The 21,440-nt window shown below is 48.2% G+C and overlaps 1 protein-coding gene across 1 annotated transcript; it reads right to left on the minus strand.

Moving 5' to 3' along the window:
* LOC102167930 (mucin-16-like) lies at window positions 1-20,480 on the minus strand. Its single transcript, XM_021085119.1, has 2 exons — window positions 19,971-20,480; window positions 1-2,075 (listed from the first exon to the last, which is right to left on the minus strand). Exons 1-2 carry the CDS (start codon window positions 20,059-20,061, stop codon window positions 1-3), a joined length of 2,166 nt encoding a protein of 721 aa, XP_020940778.1. The 5' UTR covers window positions 20,062-20,480.

Consider the following 21,440-nt stretch of genomic DNA (forward strand, 5'->3'; position numbering starts at 1 on the left):
TCAAGTCTCCTGCAGGGCTGGTGCCAGGGGAGGAGAAGTGATGGCCGGGTTGGATGGAGTCAGCACCTGGCTGGTTCCCTCCCTAGACTCTGGATTCCCTGTGGAGAATGTCTCAGGCATTTTGGAAGGAATCGTGCTTGATGGTGGGTTTGTTCCTCCCGGAGCACTTGAGCCAGGAGCCACCTTGGTCACAGCTGTCGACACGGACACTGTGGCTCTGCTGACGCTCAGGGTCACATCTGTGGCCGCTGTTTCAGGTGAAGCCGTGGCTCCCAGAGGTCGGGGTGTGGTATCCTGGGTGATGCTTGTGCTGCTGCCGCCTGTCACCGAGGTGTCGGTGGGAAGCAGAAGCTCCTCAGTGGTTGGGCCAGCCGTGACGTCCTGGGTGAGTGTGTTTGAAGATGGTTCTCTGAGTGAGGTTGTGTCAGGGAAGCTTGTCCATGGCTCAGTGGATGCAGAATCCATCCATCTGTCGGGGGAGGTGTCCACAAAGCTCGCCTCGCTGGTCAGTGTTTCCATTTTAAGACGTGTCTCTGTCCACTCAGTTGGTTGGGGTCCAGTAAAGGTTTGACCTGTGCCTGTACTTTCCCATGTTTCGTCGGCTGGGATGCTGGAACCAGGTGTCCTGGAGAGGCCGGCGCTCTCAGGGGCATCTGTGCCGAGGCTGGGCCTCTCAGAGGTGGAGTGGGGGCTTCCGAGCTCCCTCTCTGGATGTGATGGAGAGACCTGAGTTGCACCTGTTCTGCTCTCAGCAGTGCCAACACCTGAGGAGGGGCCAGAAGCGGTCATCGAATTGTTTTCTGTTCCAGAATCAGAGGCCTCAGATGGAGAGACAGATGCAGACCAGGTTCCTCTGGGAGGCCTTCCGGTCATGGACAGAGGGGTGTTGTTCTCCTCTGAGATGGAGCTGCTGGAAGGAGATGTGGTTTTCACGCCTGGATCACTGGTGATGCTGAGGGGGCCAGGACCTGTTGATGGTTCAGAAGCCAAGGTACTGCCTGTGGAGATGCTGGGTCTGTCTGTGGCATCAGGGGAGGTGCTAAGGGTGAAGACACTCCTTGTTGTTCCTTCCTCTGATGGAGATGTCCAGGCCAGTGGGGAAGTTGTATTTCTGACTCTTTCGGCACTGGTTTCTGCATGACTTCCTGAATGAAGGAGAGACGAGCTGGGGTCTGTCTTTGCCGCACTCCCAGGGGTCCCTGTGTCCCTGGAGGAGGTGACCTCGTGGTCTGAAGATGCGGTGAACCGTGACGCTGTAGCCCCAGGAGCAGAGGTGGACAAGGACAGAGGAAGGCGGGTGGTCATCATCAAGTCTCCTGCAGGGCTGGTGCCAGGGGAGGAGAAGTGATGGCCGGGGTTGGATGGAGTCAGCACCTGGCTGGTTCCCTCCCTAGACTCTGGATTCCCTGTGGAGAATGTCTCAGGCATTTTGGAAGGAATCGTGCTTGATGGTGGGTTTGTTCCTCCCGGAGCACTTGAGCCAGGAGCCACCTTGGTCACAGCTGTCGACACGGACACTGTGGCTCTGCTGACGCTCAGGGTCACATCTGTGGCCGCTGTTTCAGGTGAAGCCGTGGCTCCCAGAGGTCGGGGTGTGGTATCCTGGGTGATGCTTGTGCTGCTGCCGCCTGTCACCGAGGTGTCGGTGGGAAGCAGAAGCTCCTCAGTGGTTGGGCCAGCCGTGACGTCCTGGGTGAGTGTGTTTGAAGATGGTTCTCTGAGTGAGGTTGTGTCAGGGAAGCTTGTCCATGGCTCAGTGGATGCAGAATCCATCCATCTGTCGGGGGAGGTGTCCACAAAGCTCGCCTCGCTGGTCAGTGTTTCCATTTTAAGACGTGTCTCTGTCCACTCAGTTGGTTGGGGTCCAGTAAAGGTTTGACCTGTGCCTGTACTTTCCCATGTTTCGTCGGCTGGGATGCTGGAACCAGGTGTCCTGGAGAGGCCGGCGCTCTCAGGGGCATCTGTGCCGAGGCTGGGCCTTTCAGAGGTGATGTGGCGGCTTCGATGTTGTTCCCCTCGTTGTGATGGAGAGACCTGAAGATATCTTTCCTCTGTGTTGTCTTCCGTGCTCAGATCTGAGGAGGGGACAGAGGTTATCAAGGCATTGTATTCTCTTCCAGATTTGGAGGTGTCAGCTCTAGCAACAGATGCTCTCAACATTCCCTTAGTCTCCTTTTCAGTATTTGCCTGACGTTCATTAGTTTTCTCTGAAAGAGAGGTGCCAGAAGATGTGGTTCTCCCTACTGCAACACCAGTTCTTTTGAACTTAGGAAGACTTCCTTGTCCTTCAGATGATAAAGTCTTGGTTGTGCTAAGGCTGGTTGAATTTGTGCTATCCCAGAATGTGGAATTCTTCCTTTCTTTGTTTTCAGTGTTCTTGCCCAGTGTTGACGCAGTGGGTCCTGTAAGTTCAATTGCGGATTGTTCATCGTTATGTCTTAGGAGTGCAAGTTAAAAATATTCTTCTGAGTGTAATTGGCTGCCTCCATGGTATATGCAAGTTCCCAGGCTAGGGATCAAATTGGAGCTGCAGCTGCCGCCTACACCACAGCCACAGCAACGCCAGATGTGAGTTGTGTCTGCGACCTACACCACAGTTCACCACAACACTGGGTCCCTATCCCACTGAGTGAGGCCAGGAATGGAACCCACGTCCTCATGGATCCTAGTCAGATGTGTTCATTGCTGAGGCACAATGGGAACTTCCCTGCAATATTTTTTTGGTATGAAATGAAGTGAGAAATTCTCTGGGCTTCCGTTGGGCCAAGCTCTGAGTGTAAGAGCTGCTATAGGTAGGAGTTTGGGCAACCGTTCGGATCAAGAATACCTGCATTTGGGCAGGAGAAATGGGGGTGGTGTATGGCAACCACAGAAAGCTCCCAAAATAAAAATTAGACTTTCTCAGTACTCTCCCTTGAATCTTTCTTTCTTTCTTTCTTTTTTTTTTTTTTTTTTTCTATTTTAGGACAGCACCTGTATGCAGCACGTGGAAGTTCCCAGGCTAGTAGTTGAAATCAGAGCCATAGCCGCCAGCCTACACCACAGCCAGAGCAACGTGGGATCCGAGCTGCGTCTGCAACCTACACCACAGCTCAGGGCAACACCATATCCTTAACCCACTTCGTGAGGCCAGGGATCAAACCTGCATCCTCATGGGTCCTAGTCGGGTTCATTAATCACTGAGCCATGAAGGGAACTCCCTCTCCCTCAAATCTTTCAATGGATCCTCCCTGGCCACAGGGAGCATCAAATCCTTAAGGATCCATCTTCTTGTCTCTCTAACATGGTGGTTTGCAACGAGGTATGACTGTTTCCTCCAGGAAACGCACATCAGCCATGCTTTTTTCTTCTTGCTCTCATAGTATGTAAGCCACATTTTCATGTACATTACTATTATTATTTTTCCACATTAAGACTTTAATTTTATTTTTTTATTGTTTTAAGGTATAGTTGATTTACAGTGTTGTGCCAGTTTCTGCTGTACAACATAGTGACCTAATCACACACACACATACATATATATACATTTTTTTTCTTATACTATCTTCTATGATGGTCTATCCCAAGAGATCGGATAGAGTTCTTTGTGCTATACTGTAGGACCTCATGGCTTATCCATTCTTTTTTTTTTTTTGGTTTTTAGGGCCACACCTACAGCATACAGAAGTTCCTAGGCTAGGGTTCTAGTTGGAGCTGCAGCAGCTGGCCTATGTCACAGCCACAGCCATGTGGGATCTGAGCCTCGTCTGCAACCTACACCCCAGTTCATGGCAACGCTGGCTCCTAAACCCACTGAACAAGGCCGGGGATCAAACCCGCATCCTCATGGATACTAGTAGGGTTCATTATTGCTGAGCCACAAAGGGAACTCCTGTTTAATCATCCTAAATATAATAATTTGCATCTACCAACCCCAAACTCCTTGTAGTAATGCATTTTTAGTTGTCACAACTAGTGGTATTCTCCTTCCATCTAGTGGTCAGAAGCTGGAGATGCAGCTAACAACACTTTAATGCACAGCATAGCCCCCTCTGCCAAGAACTACCTGGCCCCAGTGGCAATAGCGTTGAGGCTGAGAATCCTTGCTCTCACCTTTCCTCCCATAACATCTGTTCTCCTATCTCCTTTAAGCCACAGCCACGTTCCTCCAGTTCCCCAGCCAAACATCACAATCCTTCACTCATCTTTCCCTTCCATCTGCAAAGATCGCCATGCCCTTTCCACAAATTAATACCCATTCATCATTTTAAGATTTACCTTAAGTTACTGAATTCATTCTTTTCTCTTTACTGAATTTTCTTACTGTTCTACAAGGAGCATATATTATTTTCTTCTTAACAAGGTCCTTTTCCCCCTCCCTTTTCTGAAGACAAAATTCATACAGCTCATTTGAGAACATCAGAATTTTCAGGACTGTCTGAGAACGAACGTAAATATTGCTGCTCATTATTTCCTTCTATAAATTGTCAAAAATACATAAGTTTTGTTTGTTGGGTTTTTTTTTTTTTTTTGCCTGTAGCTGTTCAGTTTTCCCACCACCATTAAAATTTTTTTTATGAAAATATAGTTGATTTACAATGCTGTGCCATTTTCTGTGTACAGACAGCAAAGTGACTCAGCCATGCATACATTATCCCAAGAGACTGGATATACTTCCCTGCACTACACAGTAGGACCCCATTACTTACCCATTCTAAATGCAATAGTCTGTGGAGTTCCCACCATGGCTCAGTGGAAACTCACATGAGGATGTGAATTCGATCCCTGGCCTTGCTCAGTGGGTTAAGGATCCAGCATTGCTGTGACCTATGGTGTAGGTCACAGATGCGGCTTGGATCCTGAGTTGCTGTGGCTGTTGCATAGGCTGGCAGCTGCAGCTCTGATTCGACCCCTAGCCTGGGAATTTTCATATGCCACATGCGTGGCCCTTTAAAAAAAAAAAAAAGAAGTAATGATTTGCATCTACTAACCCCAAAAAGGGGTAGGTGGAGTGTGGAGGGAAAAATGAGTGAAGGAGATGAATTGTATGGTGATAGAGGGAACTAAGCTTTTGGTGGTGAGCGATAGTGCATACAGAAGTCAAAAAATAAGTTGTACACATAAAACTTATATAATGTTATAAACCAATGTTACTCCAATAATTTTTTTTTTGTCTTTTTTTTTTAGGGCCACACAACAGGTGAGCCACATCAGGAAATCCACACCTCAATACATTTTTTTTTTTTTTGTCTTTTTGCCTTTTCTAGGGCTGCTCCCGTGGCATATGGAGGTTCCCAGGCTAGGGGTCGAATCAGAGCTGTAGCCACCAGCCTACAACAGAGCCACAGCAACTCGGGATCCAAGCCTCGTCTGCAACCTACACCACAGCTCACAGCAGTGCCAGATCCTTAACCCACTGAGCAAGGCCAGGGATCAAACCCGCAACCTCATGGTTCCTAGTCAGATTCGTTAACCACTGAGCCACGACGGGAACTCCATCCACACCTCAATAAATTTTTAAAAACACACTTCAAGCATCTCCTGCTCTAAAAAGTCTTCTTTGAAGCTATATTATGATTTATAATAAATATATATTTGGTCTTTGTCCCCTTTTCTGACAAAGAGCTTCTAAAACACTTTGAATTTCCTAACTGATGAGAGTGATAAAGATGCCTTTTGTTATGTTAATGAGGTGACATTTAAAATTGATGTACAGCCGATGTAAAATTTTTTTTTTTTCTTTCCTTTCTCCCTCCGTCTTTTTTGCTATTTCTTGGGCCGATCCCTCGGCACGTGGAGGCTCCCAGGCCAGGGGTCTAATCGGAGCTGTAGCCACCGGCCTACACCACAGCCACAGCAACGTGGGATCCGAGCCGCCTCTGCGACCCACACCACAGCCCACGGCAACGCCGGATCGCCAACCCACTGAGCAAGGGCAGGGACCGAACCCGCAACCTCATGGTTCCTAGTCGGATTCGTTAACCACTGAGCCATGACGGGAACTCCTGATGTAAAATTTTATATTAGTTTCAGGGGTAAAGCGTAATGATTCAGTATTTCTACAGATGATATAATCTCCATTAAAAATTATTACAAGATAATGGCTATACATCCCTAGGCTGTACGATATATCTTTGTTGATCATCTATTTTATACATAGTGGTTTGTATCTTTTAACCTCCTATTCCTAACTTATCCCTTCCCCCTTTTCCTTTGGTAATTACTACTTTGTTTTCTATATCTGCGAGTCTGTTTCTCTTTTGCATAAACATTCACCTGCATTTTCTTAGATTTCACTTAGAAGTGATAACATACAGTATTTGTCTTTCTTTGTCTGACTTGCTTCACTAAGCATAATGTTCTCTAGCTCCATCCATGTCACTGCAAATGGCAGAATTATACACTATGATCAAGTTGGATCAAGTCTACATGCACAGATCTCAGGTTCAATTCACTTCATAGCAACTCATTATCTTCCCTCCCCAAAATTAAGCCAAGTGCAATCTCCCTCCCCAGGACAGGACATGACATGCAGAGTGGGAAGAATCTGGAGAAAGTGAACTCACCTGGATTCAAATATCAGCTCTTGTCACTTAACTAGCTGTGTGACCTGAGCTGAATTACTTAAACTCTCTGAGCCTTGCCTCCTCATGTATTGGGGATAACACACAGGGCTTTTGTGAAGTTGCAATGAAGTGGTGTATATAAAGCAGTTAGCACCATGCAGGGCAGAAGATAAGGACCTAATAAATGCTGGTTGTTACTATCCTTTGTTATTACCTACCCACGGAGCTGATGAGTGAGGTTAGAAATGAATTGTGAGGTGACAGTCTGGTGGTTCCAGATGTCACTTAGCCTGAGTCTGGCACAAAGACTATTGCATTCCAAGGCCCCCCTGTGGGAGAAGAACCAAAGTTGGTTATCTCTTCAGGATGCAGCATTAAGGAAAAATCTTCCTTTTTTTTTTTCTTTTTCTTTTCTTGCATTTTAGGGTTGTACTCATGGCATATGGAGGTTCCCAGGATAGGGTTTGAATTGGAGCTGCAGCTGGCCACAGCAACACAGGATCTGAACCATGTCTTCGACCTAGGCCACAGCTCATTTGGCAAGACTGGATCCTTAATCTATTGAGTGAGGCCAGGGATCAAACCTGCATCCTCATGGATGCTAGTCAGGTTCATTACTGCTGAGCTACAATGGGAACTCCAAATCTTTTCTTCATGACTTTCTCTTCTTTCCATAGGAATTGTAACCAAGCAGAACCCTATGCCGCCTTCCAAAGACAGACACCCGCCCCCCCTCCATGACCTCTACATGCCTCTTATTTGTAGAAAAACTTTAGCCTCCTTGGCTTTCCCTGAGTTCTGAAGAATAAATTTCATCAGGGAAGTGAGAAAATGCTGAAGGAAAACAGTCAACAAGACAAAATAATACTTTAGTCATTAAAGTCAAGGACCCTTTAGGGAGTTCCCACTGCGGCACAGTGGAAACGAATCCGACTAGTATCCACGAGGTCGCAGGTTTGATTCCTGGCCTCGATCAGTGGGTTAAGGGTCTGTAGTTGCTGTTAGCTCTGGTGTAAGTCCCAGACTCATCTCGGATCCCAAGTTGCTGTGGCTGTGATCCCGAGTTGCTGTGGCTGTGGTGTAGACTGGCAGCTGCAACTCTGATTTGATCCCTAGCCTGGTAACTTCCAGATACCACAGGTACAGCCCTAAAAAGCAAAAATAAATAAGTAAAAAATAAAAATAAAGTCAAAGACCTTTAGTTCCTTCTTAAGAGCTATAGATAATATTCTGGAATTTCCTGTCGTGGCACAGCAGAAACTAATCCGACTAGGAACCATGAGGTTGTGGGTTCGATCCCTGGCCTTGCTCAGTGGGTTAAGGATCCAGCGTTGCTGTAAGCCATGGTGTAGGTCGCAGACATGGCTTGGATCTGGCATTGCTGTGGCTGTGGCGTAGGCAGGCAGCTATAGCTCCGATTCGACCCCTAGCCTGGAAACCTCCATATGCTGCAGATGTAGCCCTAAAAGGACAAAAGACAAAAAGAAAAAAGAGCCATAGATAATATTCCAAGCCATATCCTTTGAGCTATTTTTTCGGATACTGAAAACCCCAGCGGGTAGAAGTTAACTGTATGCTGCCCACAAGCACACAGACCTCAGACCGGTTGGAAGCTGAAGTTGATGATACTGACTCCCAATGCCCTCACCACAAACTAATCAGAAGAACATCTACAAGCTGATCACACACCCCACATCCTTCCTCACCCTGTTTTTAAATACCTTTCTCTGATGACTGAATTGCTTTTTTGTACAGCAGAAATTATCACAACTTTGTAAATTAACTATGCCTCATTAAAGCTGAATAAAAGCAATAATTGATTTTGCCATTAAACGACAACAACAAACCCTTTCTCTTAAAGTCATCAAAGAGTTCGGGTCTTTGAAACACTAGTTGCCCAGACTCCTTGGTTGGGGCAGTGCAACAAATAAATGCTGCACTTTGTTTCACTAGAACCCGTGTCAGTAGATTGGCTTTATTGTGCACTCGGGTGAGTGGATCCAAGTTTGACTTGGTAACAGAATCTCTACAGACTCATTTCATTCTACAGACACCATTTCATTCATTCATTCCAGACCCTAAGCTCCACATTTATCCAACCTACAAAGATTTCTTTTTCTTTTCTTTCCTTTTTTTTTTTTTTTTCCTGTCTCTATAAGGCTGCACGCATGACATATGGAGGTTCCCAGGCTAGGGGTCAAATCAGAGCTGTTGCTGCTGGTCTACACCACAACCACAGCAAGGCCAGATCTAAGCCATGTCTGTGAGCTACACAACAGTTCGCAACAACACCAGATCCTTAACCCACTGAGCAAGGCCAGGGATCTAACCTGCGTCCTCATGGATGCAGGTGAGATTCGTTTCCACTGGGCCTCAGTGGGAACTCCCAACCTGCACATATTTCTTGAGCACCCCAAGAATGGGCCAGCCCTTATTCTAGGTTGTGGGGATAGAGCAATGAACAAGACTTACTCACTCATGATGTTTACATTCTGGTGGGTGAATCAGACCACAACTCATACAGGAGATCAGTAAGTAATGTTCTTTCAGGGAACAAGGAAGGTTTTTTGAAGCACCTCCATCAAGGGGACAGGAGTGAGATTTGGGATAGGTAGATAAGGGAAGACATCTAGGAGGCGATGTGTAGGGAGTGACTGAGGGAAGAGAGGGTGTTTTTAATGGGGAACCCATGTTCATGGCCAATGGAACAACATAGGCAAAGGCCCTTGTTTCTGAGGCTGGGACAAACCTGACCCACCCCAGGAATTTCAAAGAGGACTCCTTGCTTGGTCTGAGTGCATTGAGCAAATAGGACTGAAGTATGAGGTGAGCAGCCAGGCAGGCAGGAGTCAGGGATACAGGTCAAGGTAAGAAGCTTAGATTTTCTTTGAAGTGCAGTAAAAGATCCCTGGAAGGTTTGAAGCAAAGGGTGGGTTATGACCAGATAGATTAAAAAACCCCACTAATCTGAAAATATATATGCACCCCCAATGTTCATAGCAGCATTACTTACAATTGCCAAGCTAGGAAAGCAACCTAAATGTCTATCAACAGATAAACAGATAAAAGAGATGTTACATATATATGCACACACATATATATACATATACACATACATACATATATGTATGTCTATATATATAGACATAGATATAGACAATGGAATACTACTCAGCCATAAAAAAGAAGGAAATTTTGCCATCTGTAGCAACATGGACAGACTTGGAGGGCATTATGCTTAGTGAAATAAGTCAGTCAGAGAAAGACAAATGGTATCATGATGTCATTGTATGTGGAATCCAATACAATAAAATAATGAGTATAAAAAAAAGAAGCAGGAGTTCCCGTTGTGGCACAGTGGAAATGAATCCAACTAGTATCCATGAGGATGCGGGTTCAATCCCTGGCCTTGCTCAGTGGGTTAAGGATCCGGTGTTGCCATGAGCTGTGGTGTAGGTCGCAGATTAAGCTTGGATCCCATGTTGCTATGGCTGTAGCTATGGTACAGGCCAGTAGCTGTAGCTCTGATTCAACTCTTAGCCTAGGAATGTCCATGTGCTGTGGGTGTGGCCTTAAAAGCACACACACACACACACACACACACACACACAGAAGCAGACTCACAGGTATAGAGAACAAACTAGTGGTTAGCAATGGGGAAGGGGAAGAGCAATATAGGGGTAGTGGATGGGAGGCACAAACTATCGGCTGTAGGACAGGCCCAAGGATGAACTGTACAAGAGGAATATAGCCAATATTCTGTAATAACTGTAAATGGAAAGGAACTTTTTAAAATTGTATGTAAATAAAGTTTTTTCTCTGTATGGCCGCACCTGTGGCATACAGAAGTTCCTGGGCTAGGGACAGTATTGGAGCTTCAGCTGCCAGCCTATGCCAAAGCCACAGCAACGTGGGATCTGAGCCATATCTGCAACCTACACTGCAGCTTGTAGCAATTCTGGATCCTTAACCCACTGACCGGCCCCTGGGATTAAACCAGCATCTTCACGGATGCTATGTCAGGTTCTTAACCAGCTGAGCTGTGACAGGAACTCCAGCAATGCCTTCTTTGTTGTGAAATCATTTCCATTCTACAGGTGGATAAACAGAGGTGGAGAACGGCAAAGTCACTTTCCAGGATAATGTAGCTAATGAAGGGCAAAGCTGATACCTGGGCCTGTGTTTCTTGGACTCCCCATCTGACTCCTGAGTGCTGCCTGGGAACACCTCTGTTTGGTTCTGTATACCCTGCTCACCAGGTCCCAGGTGCCAGGGGCCCAGTCATCCCTCCTCAGCAGGCAGAGGTAGACTCTCGCACCCCTCGAGCTGAGGACCAGCCTTGCTTTTAAGTAGCAGGGGTGCAATCAGACCTAAATGGCTTCCTTTGATGAGGTGGTTGATGTCCTGGGAATCTTGCAGGAGTTTGCTTTTTTTCCCATTCATTTTTTTAAAAATTAAAGTATAGTTGAATTACAATGTTCTTTCAATTTCTGCTCTACAGCAAAGTGACCCAGGCATACATACATACATATATATATATATATATATATATATATATATATATATATATATACGTTCTTTTGCTCATACTATCTTCCATCATGTTCTATGCCAAGAGATTGGATATAGGTCCCTGTGCTATACAGCAGGACCTTATTGCTTATCAATTCTAAATGTAATGATTTGCATCTACCAACTCCAAACTCCCCATTCATCCCACTACCCCACCCCACTTGGCAACTACAAGTCTGTTCTCCATATCTGTGAGTTTGTTTCTGCAGGAGTTTGCTCTTGATAACCCAGGAGATGATAACTAGCATACCAAGCTCAGGGACTCAAGATTTAAAACAATGACCTTACAGCTACACTTCTTCTTTTTTTAAATTTCTGCTTTCATTTTTATTTACTTATTTGTTTATTTGCTTTTTAGGACTGCACCCACAGCATATGGAGTTTCCCAGGCTAGAGGTCCAATCGGAGCTACAGCTGCCAGCCTACACCACAGCCACAGCAATGCAGGATTCGAGCCACATCTGTGACCTACACCACAGCTCACAGCAATGTCAGCTCCTTAACCCACTGAGCGAGGCCAGGGATCCAACCCACAACCTCATGTTTCCTAGTTGGAATTGTTTCCACTGCGCCACAATGAGAACTCCTACACTTCTTTCTATAATAAGAGTTTGGTTAGGTTTTTTAAAAAAATTGGGGGGCATGAGAAGTCCCGGGGTCAGGGAATCAAACATGCACCACAGCAGTGACAACACAGATCTTTAACCTGCTGACCACCAGGGAATGCCAATAACAGGTTTATTAAGATGATGAGGATGGAAAAAAAAATAAGAGCAAAAATGAAACTGTGAAGATGAGGCTAATGAATCCAGAAAGGAGTCTGAGACAACCCAGAACAGATCCCGAAACAGGAATGCAGCTGGAATTCAGAATTCCTTCTCATCCTCCCAGAGGAGAGCTGCCCGCTGACACTGTCTGCACAGGGCAAGAAGCAGAGGCTCATTCTTCGTAAACTGAGTGACAGTGGAAGGAGGCAGAGCTCAGGGCTTGTCCTTCTTTGGCTGGGTTTCTCCCCAGCGTGGGGTGCTGTGGCCTTGCCTGGCTTGCAGGCTCAGGCATGGTCACCTCTGGCAATTGTGCTTCTGAGAGACGGTTTTTTGTCTCCAGAGCCTCATCCAAGGTGAGCCATGTTTTCCTGAAGAACAGGGCTCTGAAGAAGATCAGGACTCAAAAAATAGGCTGGATATTTGCCCAGCCAAGGATGTCCCCCCAAAGAGGCTGAACCATCAGGACAGAGCCCAGGCTGACTATGGGTACCACTTGATACAAACTCAGGGCTCCTCCAGGGGGCGCTGTGAGGATGGCAGGCACTGAGTGCCTCTAGGGAGAGCTGACGGCTGGGTTTGTCCTGGGGCTCTCAAAGGAGGTTGCAGCTGTCAGAAAAGATGTTTTTGCTCATCTTCATGCCAGTACTGGCAGCCTGAGCTTGGGTTTTGCTCTGGACAGTGCAGACAGACTAGCATTCCCTCAGGCCAGCAGGGCATTGGTCACGACTAGGGAATGAGGCTGCAGACCAGTAGTTCTCACCAAGTGATATTTGCACCTCCTCTATTCATGCAACAAATATTTACTGCACTATGTTCCAGGTCCTGGGACAGGCTGCACTGGACAGTGTTCGGGGACATTTTTGGTTGTCATGATCGGGGAGGGTGGGGGAAGGTTGGCTGCTATTGGCATCTTGTGGGTAGAGACCCCAGGGGTGCTGCTTGACACCCTACAATGCATGGGATAACTACCCCTCTCACAACAAAGAATGATTCAGACCCAAATATATTGACCTCTGTCCCAACGGAGAAACCGTCTTCTAGTGTGTCTAGTGGGATTGTTCTAGGCTGTAGCATTTGAGGCTGTTTCATGGAGAAAACAGATAGGAACCCAATTTTGTGGGTTGCCAACAACATCAAAAAAGTAAGAGAGTATGGGGTTTCTGCTGTAGCACAATGGGTGTCTCTGTAGTGGCAGGGACATGGGTTCGATCCCCTACCTGGTACAGTAGGTTAAAGATCCAGTGTTGCTATATCTGTGGCATAGTTTGCAGCTGCAGCTCAGATTCAATCCCTGGCCTGGGAACTTCCATATGCTGCCAGGAAGCCAAAAAAGAAAAAAAAAAAAAAAAAGTAAGAAAGTACCATAGAATAATAAGACATCAGGGCACATTGAGTGAAGCAGGGGTAAGTTATTTTACGAAAGTACTTTCAGATACACACACCTCTACACACAAATGGTTACAAGGTACAATGGAGTTCTTATTCTGGGTCCCAGTCTACAAAGTCTGGCAGATGTTCCTGCATCAGCTCATCTTCTGATATCCAGCTCTGTCTGGCTTCCTTCTCTAGCCCATCTCTTCTCTTAGCCCTGGAGTTACTGCGAAGGGGGTGGGGATGGGGTCGCAAGGGAGCTGATATCAGTACCACTGGGAGTTTACAGAGCCAGGCGGCCTAAACCAGTGGCCTGACCTTGAGCGAGTCACATGATTAATGGTGCCTCAGTTTCTTTATCTGCAAACTGGAAATGCTAACAGTATGCATTTCGTTAGGTCACTACGAATATTAAATGAAGTAATCTAGGAGATCCCCAGTGGCACAGTGGGTTAAGGATCCAGCATTGTCACTGCTATGGCCTGGGTCACAGCTGTGGCATGGGTTCGATCCCTGACTCTGGAACTTCTGCATGTTGTGGGTGTGGCCAAAAAAAAATGAAATTCTATATTTAGTTTTCTGAGGAACCTCCATACTGTACTAATTTACATTCCCACCAACAGTGAAGGAGGGTACGATTTTCTCCACACCCTTTCCAGCCCTTTGTTATTTGCTGACTTCTTAATGATGGCCATTCTGACTGGTTTGAGGTGGTACCTCATTGTAGTTTTGATTTGCATTTCTCTATTAATTAGTGATGTTGAGCATTTTTTTTCCATTTTTAAAAATTTTTTTATTATTCAAATGAGTTGAGCATTTTTTCAAATGCCTACTGGCCAACCATATGTCTTCTTTGGACAAATGTCTATTTCAGTCTTCTACCCCCTTTTTTTTTTTTTTTTTTTTTTGGGCTTTTTAGGGCTGCACCTGAGGCATATGGAGTTTCCCAGACTAGGGGTCTAATTGGAGCTACAGCTGCTGGCCTACACCACAGCCACAGCAATGCCAGATCCGAGATGCGTCTGAGACCTACACCACAGCTCACAGCAACACTGGATCTTTAACCCACTGAGCAAGGCCAGGGGTCGAACCCGCAACCTCATGGTTCCTAGTCGGATTCCTTTCTGCTGTGCCAGGATGGGAACTCCCTGCCCATTTTTTGATTGGGTTGTTTGCTTTTTGGTTGCTGAATTGTACAATTTGTTTGTATATTTTGGAAATTAGGCCTTTTCTGTTGCATTGTTTGAAAAGATTTTCTCCCATTCTGTGGGTTGTCTTTTCTTTTCTCCTTTTTTTTTTTTTTTTTTTTTGCTTTTTAGGGCCGCATCTGTGGCATATGGAGGTTCCCAGGCTAGGGGTTGAATTGGAGCTACAGCTACCAGCCTACACCACAGCCGCAGCCACAGCCACAGCAACGTGGGATCTGGATCCAAGCCACATCTGCAACCTACACCACAGCTCATGGCAATGCCAGATCCTTAACGAACCCACAATGTCATGGTTACCAGTTGGATTCGTTGCCACTGTGCCACTATGGGAACTCTCCTCTTTTCATTTATTTAATGGTTTCCTTTGCTGTGCAAAAGCTTCTGAATTTAATTAGGTCCCATGCCATATGATCTAGCAATCCCACTCCTGGGCATATATCTGGACAAAACTTTCATTCAAAAACATACATGCACCCCTATGTTCATTGCAGTACTAGTCACAATAGAAAAGACATGGAAACAACCTAAATGTCCATCAACAGATGAATGGATTGAGAAGATGTGGTACATATACACAATGGAATACTACTCAGCCATAAAAAAGAATGAAATGCTATTTACAGCAACATGGATGGAAACAGAGATTCTCATACCAAGTGAAGTAAGTCAGAAAGAGAAAGACAAGTACCGTAAGTTACCACTTATATGTGGAATCTAAAATATGGCACCTACCTATCTGAAATACTATCTATCTAAAATATGATCCTACCTGCAAAACAGAAACAGATTATAGACATGGAGAGCAGACTTGTGTTGTAGGGGTGAGAGTGGGGGCAAGTGGGATGGACAGGGAATTTGGGGTTGGTAGACACAAACTATTACATTTAGTTTATATATACACACACATACAAACATATGACTGCACCACTGGGCTGTACAGAAGAAATTGACACTACACTGTAAATCCACTATACTCTAATTAAAAAAAAATAATCTATGTAAATGGTTTAAAACAGTTTGGCACGTGACAGTGTTCTTGGTTAGCTAATATTATAACCATGACTCAGTGTAGCAAGAACTTTTCATGGGACTTATCATATAATAATTATTATTACTATTACTATTAAAAGAAGGAGGAGGTAGCTGGGATCAAAGCTACTGAGAGGGAGTAGGTCAGAATCAGAGAAGGTGGGGAGATTCACTTTGTGTTGGGGAGACACAAAGCTGGATGCCCAAAGGACAGCTGTCTCAGAACAGACGTGGCAAGGGGCAGGGTGGTCCACTGGGAGTGGATGACACTAGTCAGAGTGGGATGAGAGGTCCAGCGTGGGGGTGGGGGTGGGGGGCAAGATGCCCCACTGCACTGCAGTGTCTGTTCCCTTGACTGTCGGGAGGCATGGCTCCATACAGGTATGGGGCCAGACCAGTTAGGGCAGCTCCTTGGGCCTCTCCTCCCAGGTAGAGACCCAAAGCGGGGGCCCTGGGAGGAAGGCACCCAGCCCAGGATGGCCGTGGAATTGCCAAGCCCATCCCCACTGGCAGGAGGGGCCTCATGGCATGGGCAGAGTCCCCGGCTCCTACTGGGCCCATGCTGCACCCACAGGGCTGGCTGAAGGGTCCTTTGGGAGTTTCTTTTCTCTTCTCTTTTCTTCTGTTCTCTCCTTTCCTTTCCTTCCTCCATCCCTTCCTTCTGTCCTTCCTTCCTTCCTTTTTTCTTTTTCCTTCCTTCCTTCCTTCCTTCCTTCCTTCCTTCCTTCCTTCCTTCCTTCCTTCCTTCCTTCCTTCCTTCCTTCTCTTGCAACAATTATTTACCTCTCACCCACCATGTGCCGGGTACTAGAACAGGCTACTAAGAAGACACACCAGGAAGGGAATAAGAAAGATCAAGATGGGATGTAATCAACTTGCCCTTGGACTTTCTCAACTTTTGCACTTAAGGGTCAGTCTTACATCCCAGGAACTCCCTCAGTCTCAGGTAACCCAGATGGCTGCTCGCTCTCCTGAGATGTGCCCTCCTGACCTGGTATTTACTCCCCACAGCTCTGGGTTTATGATGCATTAAGGCCCCTGGGGATAGCTCTGAGCTCTGAGCAGGAGCAAGATGAGGGAGCAGGCTGGTACTTGTGCCCACAAGCCAGACCTGGATAGTGGGATGCAGAGTGTGGTGTTTTGGGTCAGACAAACCAGGATGGAAGGCCAGATCTACCCTTGGCCACATGAGAAACCTTCGCCTTTGAGCTTCTGTCCCTTCACCTTTGAGATGGGGACAGCCATCTCAACCCCTCTGGAACTTTAGGTCTCCCTGAAGGAGGGAGGGGCTCATTCACCTGCTCACGTGGGGACAGCCCTGGGAGCATCATGTGACCAGAAGGACAAACTGGGTATAAAGAAGCCCAGGGCTGCTCCACTACCCAGACCCAACACCTTCCTTTTTAGGGGAGACTGCCCGTAACTGGAAAGAAAGGTGACTTTGTTCCTCAAGAAATGTGAGCAAACCTTCCTTCTTTTCCTGGAGCTGAGTCACAGGGATGAAAGACTGAAATTCTGGCCAAAGCAAGTTATACTCTGGAACCCAGCTCTCAGCTCCAAACACACTCCACTCCCACACCTAACCTCTCCCACGCCCCCTCCCTTTGTACCACCCTCCCTGGACCTTAAATATCTCAGCTGGGCCTGGACTGGGATGATGACCACTGTCCAGGGACTCAGAAAGGGGATCAAGAGCACAGCAAGATCTTTATACGCTCTGTGCCAGCATGGCCCTGGGGGAGCCCTGCTGGGAGGAAGGGGGTGATGGAAGACTGCTGTGTCCCTCTGGGGGAGGTACCCAAGGGCCAGGAAATGGCCAGGGGAGGAGAAGTCTTGCTCAACCCTCAGTCTCTTCCCAGGCAGAGGGGGAAGGTCTGGGAGTCATTCAGAAATGGGGGTTTTGATCTCTGCTCTGTGACTTTAAACAAAAGGCTCAACCTCTCTGAGCTTCAGTTTCCTCTTCAGTAAAATAGGAGGCAACACACCCCCATTCTCACCCATTCAGGCTCAATCCAGAAATACAGGTAAAAGACCTGGCACGGGAGTTCCCTGGTGGCACAGCAGGTTAAGGAACCAGCATTGTTACTGAAGTGGCTCGGGTCGCTGCTGTAGCGTGGGTTCGATCCCTGCCCCGGGAATTTCCACATGCTTTGGGTACAGGTTAAAAAAAAAAAAAAAAAAAAGCCCTGGCACATGTTAGGCACACAATACAAAATGATGACTACTGCAGTCCTCTGGGATCTTAGAGTGTTTCAGCCACAAGGGCAAGGAAGGAAAGGGCATAAGATGCAGACATAAAAGAAGATGCATCGGACAGGGTCCAGGATGGAAGAAGAGGTGAGTGAAGAATGGATCTCCCCCAGCTCTGAATTTTTTATTTTTTAATTTCTTTTTCTTTTTAGGACCACACCTGTGGCATGTAGAAGTTCCTAGGCTAGGTGTCAAATCAGAGCTGCAGATGCCAGCCTACGCCACAGCCACAGTGATGCCAGATCTGAGCCTTGTCTGAGACCTACACACAACTCGTGGCAACACCAGATCCTTAACCCACTGAGCGAGGCCAAAGATCAATCCCCCTTCCTCACGGATACTAGTCAGGTTCTTAATCCGCTGAACCACTACAGGAACTCCAGCTCCGGATTTTTTTAAATTTCACTCTTTGTGGAAATAGAAACTCAGAGAGATTAGGTGCCAGGCCCAAGGACACACAGCCTGTCAGCACTGGATTTCTTTTCATCTCTGCCTAGATATTAAAGGAGTCTTTTCCAGCATTTAAGTCCAAAGTCCTGAAGAGTGTCTGAATTGATACCAATCCTCGGGGGAATCCCTGCCTGGACAGGTCTCATTTACTGTGGAAATGATGGGGGGGTGTGCAGAGAGAGGGGAAGGGGTGTTAACCCTTAATCCAGGCTACCAGCCCTCCCAGAGGCAGAAGCAGGAGTCTGCTGAGTTTGAACAGCCTTCAGCATCAGACGCTGAGGGAGCCCTGGGGTCAAAAGCAGTTAAATAGCCTCTGTTTGTGGTGGCAGGCTTTGGGGACAGCTCAGGGGGACACACCCCATCAGAGGTGGCGGAATTGTCCTGTGCAAACCCGCCCACCATTCAGGCCATTGTGTGGACTCCTCACAATGGCGTCCAACTGCCAAGCTCTTCCCTGGGGGCCAGAGAGCCAGCCTGGGTGACTCAGGACCTTGGGGGCTGGGATGCCCTCTCCACCTGCACCCAGAGCTGCTACAGAGGGGAGGGTTGAGGAGGCTGGTGCCACAGAGGGGAGGGTGGAGGAGGCTCCCAGGCTGCCAATGTCTGTGGCCTGAGGCCCTCAAGACGGGGAAGCAGGCCACCCTTCTTGCCCTCTCTCCCCTTTAGGCCCTAGTGGCCTCCGTTTCCCAGCCAAGCACTTGGGACAGTCCTTCCTCTTGGGAGGAGTAAACAAACTTGATATTTAAGCACTTGGCACATAGCAGATGCTTGTTCTACAAGCCTGATTATCTTGTTGAACACAAGAGAGGTTTGGCTGGGAAGCCCTTACTGGTAAGAGAGTTTGGGGGTCTGGGCAGCCTTGGAGTCACACCTGAAGGGTCGTGGACCTTCTGCCTGTAGGGGAAAGACCTTGGTCTCTTCCCCCAACACCAAGCTGGACTCCCACCTTTACCTGAGGCCAGTGGGCTTTCTTTGGTTAGCCAGGGCCAAGCTGACCCCACAAATGACCAACAGGCCTTCAAAGTCTTCCCCCCACCCCATGGGATCTAAGAACACGGCTCCCTAACTCTCACCTTTCTGCTTCTACCCTTCCCCTCAGCATCCTTCTATCATGCAGCCCAAATACACTCACATCACACTGAAGAACCCAACACCTTGCACCTTCCTGCCCCTGGCTTTTGCCCACCCAGTTCTCCCTGCTCAGAGCATCTTCTTTCCTTTTTCCTTGAATCACACCTGTAGAAATCTCTGCCAACCTATTGCTGTCCTAAAGTTTAGGCAATCTTTGTCCCCCCGCCCCCGCGCCCCTAAGGTGGCGAAGTTCCTTCCTGCTCAGCCTTGTACCAAGACAGATGGGCACCTCCCTGCCTCACCCACCAGCCTAGAGCTCCTAGAAAAGCCCCAGGCTGTGACCTGCTCATTTCCCACCCAAGAAGTGAGCACAGGTCCTGGGATCAGAGGTGTCAATTAAAACAAAACAAAAAACCCAAAAAGCAAAAAACCAAAAAACTCACTGTGAGTGAGCCAGGGAAAGAAGGGAAGCCCAGGCATCTCTGATCCTGTAAGATTTAATTCTCAAGGCAGTAGTTTTGTGAACTCTTTCCCCCAGTCAGTTTGGAAAAGGCAGCCTCACCTGGCTGGCTGTGATGGAGGCTTTTGCCAATAAGCAGAAGCCAGGAAGCCCCCTCATGGGTGCATGGGAAGCCTGAGGCACCTGTCACATCTGCCCCCTTTCCTCTGGGAATCTGTCTGACTCCCCGCCCCCCAGCCCCCCTTACCTGGTCCACAGGTGAGGAGGAGGCTCAAGGTCAGAGCCACCAGGTGCCCTTGCCGATGGGACCCCAGGTGTGCAGGGCCTTCCCTGCCCATCCTCCTGCACTGCTCCTCACACCCCGAAGGAGCCCCAGTGACTGATCCCAGCCCAGCCCCAGCCGGGCTCCTGGGAGGGTGGTGAGGACACGCCTTGCTGAGCTTCCCCAGAGGGGCAGGGCCTGCCCTAGGGGGAAGCAGTGGTTCAGCCACTGGCAAAGGTCAGCTGGCATTATTTAGTGCCCTCCTGGTGACTAACACCTGCAGTCTGATACCCTCTGTAAAGAGGGGCATGCAGGGACCCCCCCGCCCACCAGGTAAGCCTGCCTCCTGAAAAGCCCATTGTCAAATCCAGAGACCACCGCCCACCCCGACCCACCTCACCACCCGCCTCAGGTAAGGCTGGGCTTAAAGGCAAACAGGGGCCTAGGCACAGATCTGTCCTGTTCTTTCAAGTTCCCTGGGTTCTACCTGGCACCTTCCTGCTCAGGGGCTGGCACTATCAGACTAAGCCGGTGGACCCACCCAGGGGAGGCACGGGAGGCTCGGAGGGTTTTGGAATGTGTGGGAGTGGAAGGGCGCCTGCATTCCCATGTGGGAACTCCCAGGCTTCCAGGAGAGCCCTGGCAGCCTAGGCGCCCCTCAGCACCATCCCCTGGCAACCCTGTCCGCCCCTGAGCCCCACGTGGCCAGCCTGGGGGCTGCAGTCTTCACTCCCTAGCTGAGCCCTTCAGCCACCCCCTGGGTGGAGAGGAACATGAGGGGCTGGCGTAGGGGGCAGAGAGAGGATTGGGGATTCTGGCTCCTTCTTGAATATTCTGCAGCCTCCACAGGATTCTTAGCATCCCAGGCCTGGGCTGTCACAGCAGCTGCCCCCCGAAACTGCCTCTCCCCTGCCATCTGCCTGGCACAGACTGCCAGGGTGCAGGGTCCACAGACAAGATCTATAGTCCCCTCCCCCGACCCATGCTTGTTCCCTGTCCAGGCGCCCGGAAGACCCTCCCCTTCCCTCCTGTCTCACCCATGAAGCCTCTAACACCTGGACAGGTAGGTTAATCCCATCCACGGGAAGGCAACAGCAGATGCCTGCTGCAGGGGCCACCCCTGTGGAACCTCAACTCTCTCCCCCATCTGGTACCCACAGCCAAACTCCATGAACCTGTAGCCAAAGTGAGCTGATCAGAAAACCCCCAGGTTCTTCTATGCTCAATGCAACTTCCTTCTTCACCTACTCTCCTCCCTGCTTTGACCCTGATCCATTCACTCGTTCTCAGCACAGACACCTTCAGAGCCCCAGCAACACTTCAGGTATACAGCCTGGCTGAGATGGGCAAATATTAAGCTGGGGAGGCAGAAACAGAATATAGTCTCAGACTGGGAGGGGATGGGAAATCAGGGAAGGCTTCCTGGAAGAGGTGTCCTGTTACCAAATCCCGAAG

The sequence above is a fragment of the Sus scrofa genome, chromosome 2 (assembly GCF_000003025.6).
Source record: "Sus scrofa isolate TJ Tabasco breed Duroc chromosome 2, Sscrofa11.1, whole genome shotgun sequence".
In the NCBI taxonomy this organism is placed as follows: Eukaryota; Metazoa; Chordata; class Mammalia; order Artiodactyla; family Suidae; genus Sus; species Sus scrofa.

What these genes read in the sequence shown, in the direction of transcription:
- LOC102167930 (XM_021085119.1), bottom strand. Translation starts at nt 20,061, where the DNA reads ATGGGCAGGGAAGGCCCTGCACACCTGGGGTCCCATCGGCAAGGGCAC. An exon ending in CCTCCTCACCTGTGGACCAG is followed by an intron (nt 2,076 to 19,970) that starts GTAAGGGGGGCT and finishes TCCCCTCCTCAG; the next exon opens with ATCTGAGCACGGAAGACAAC.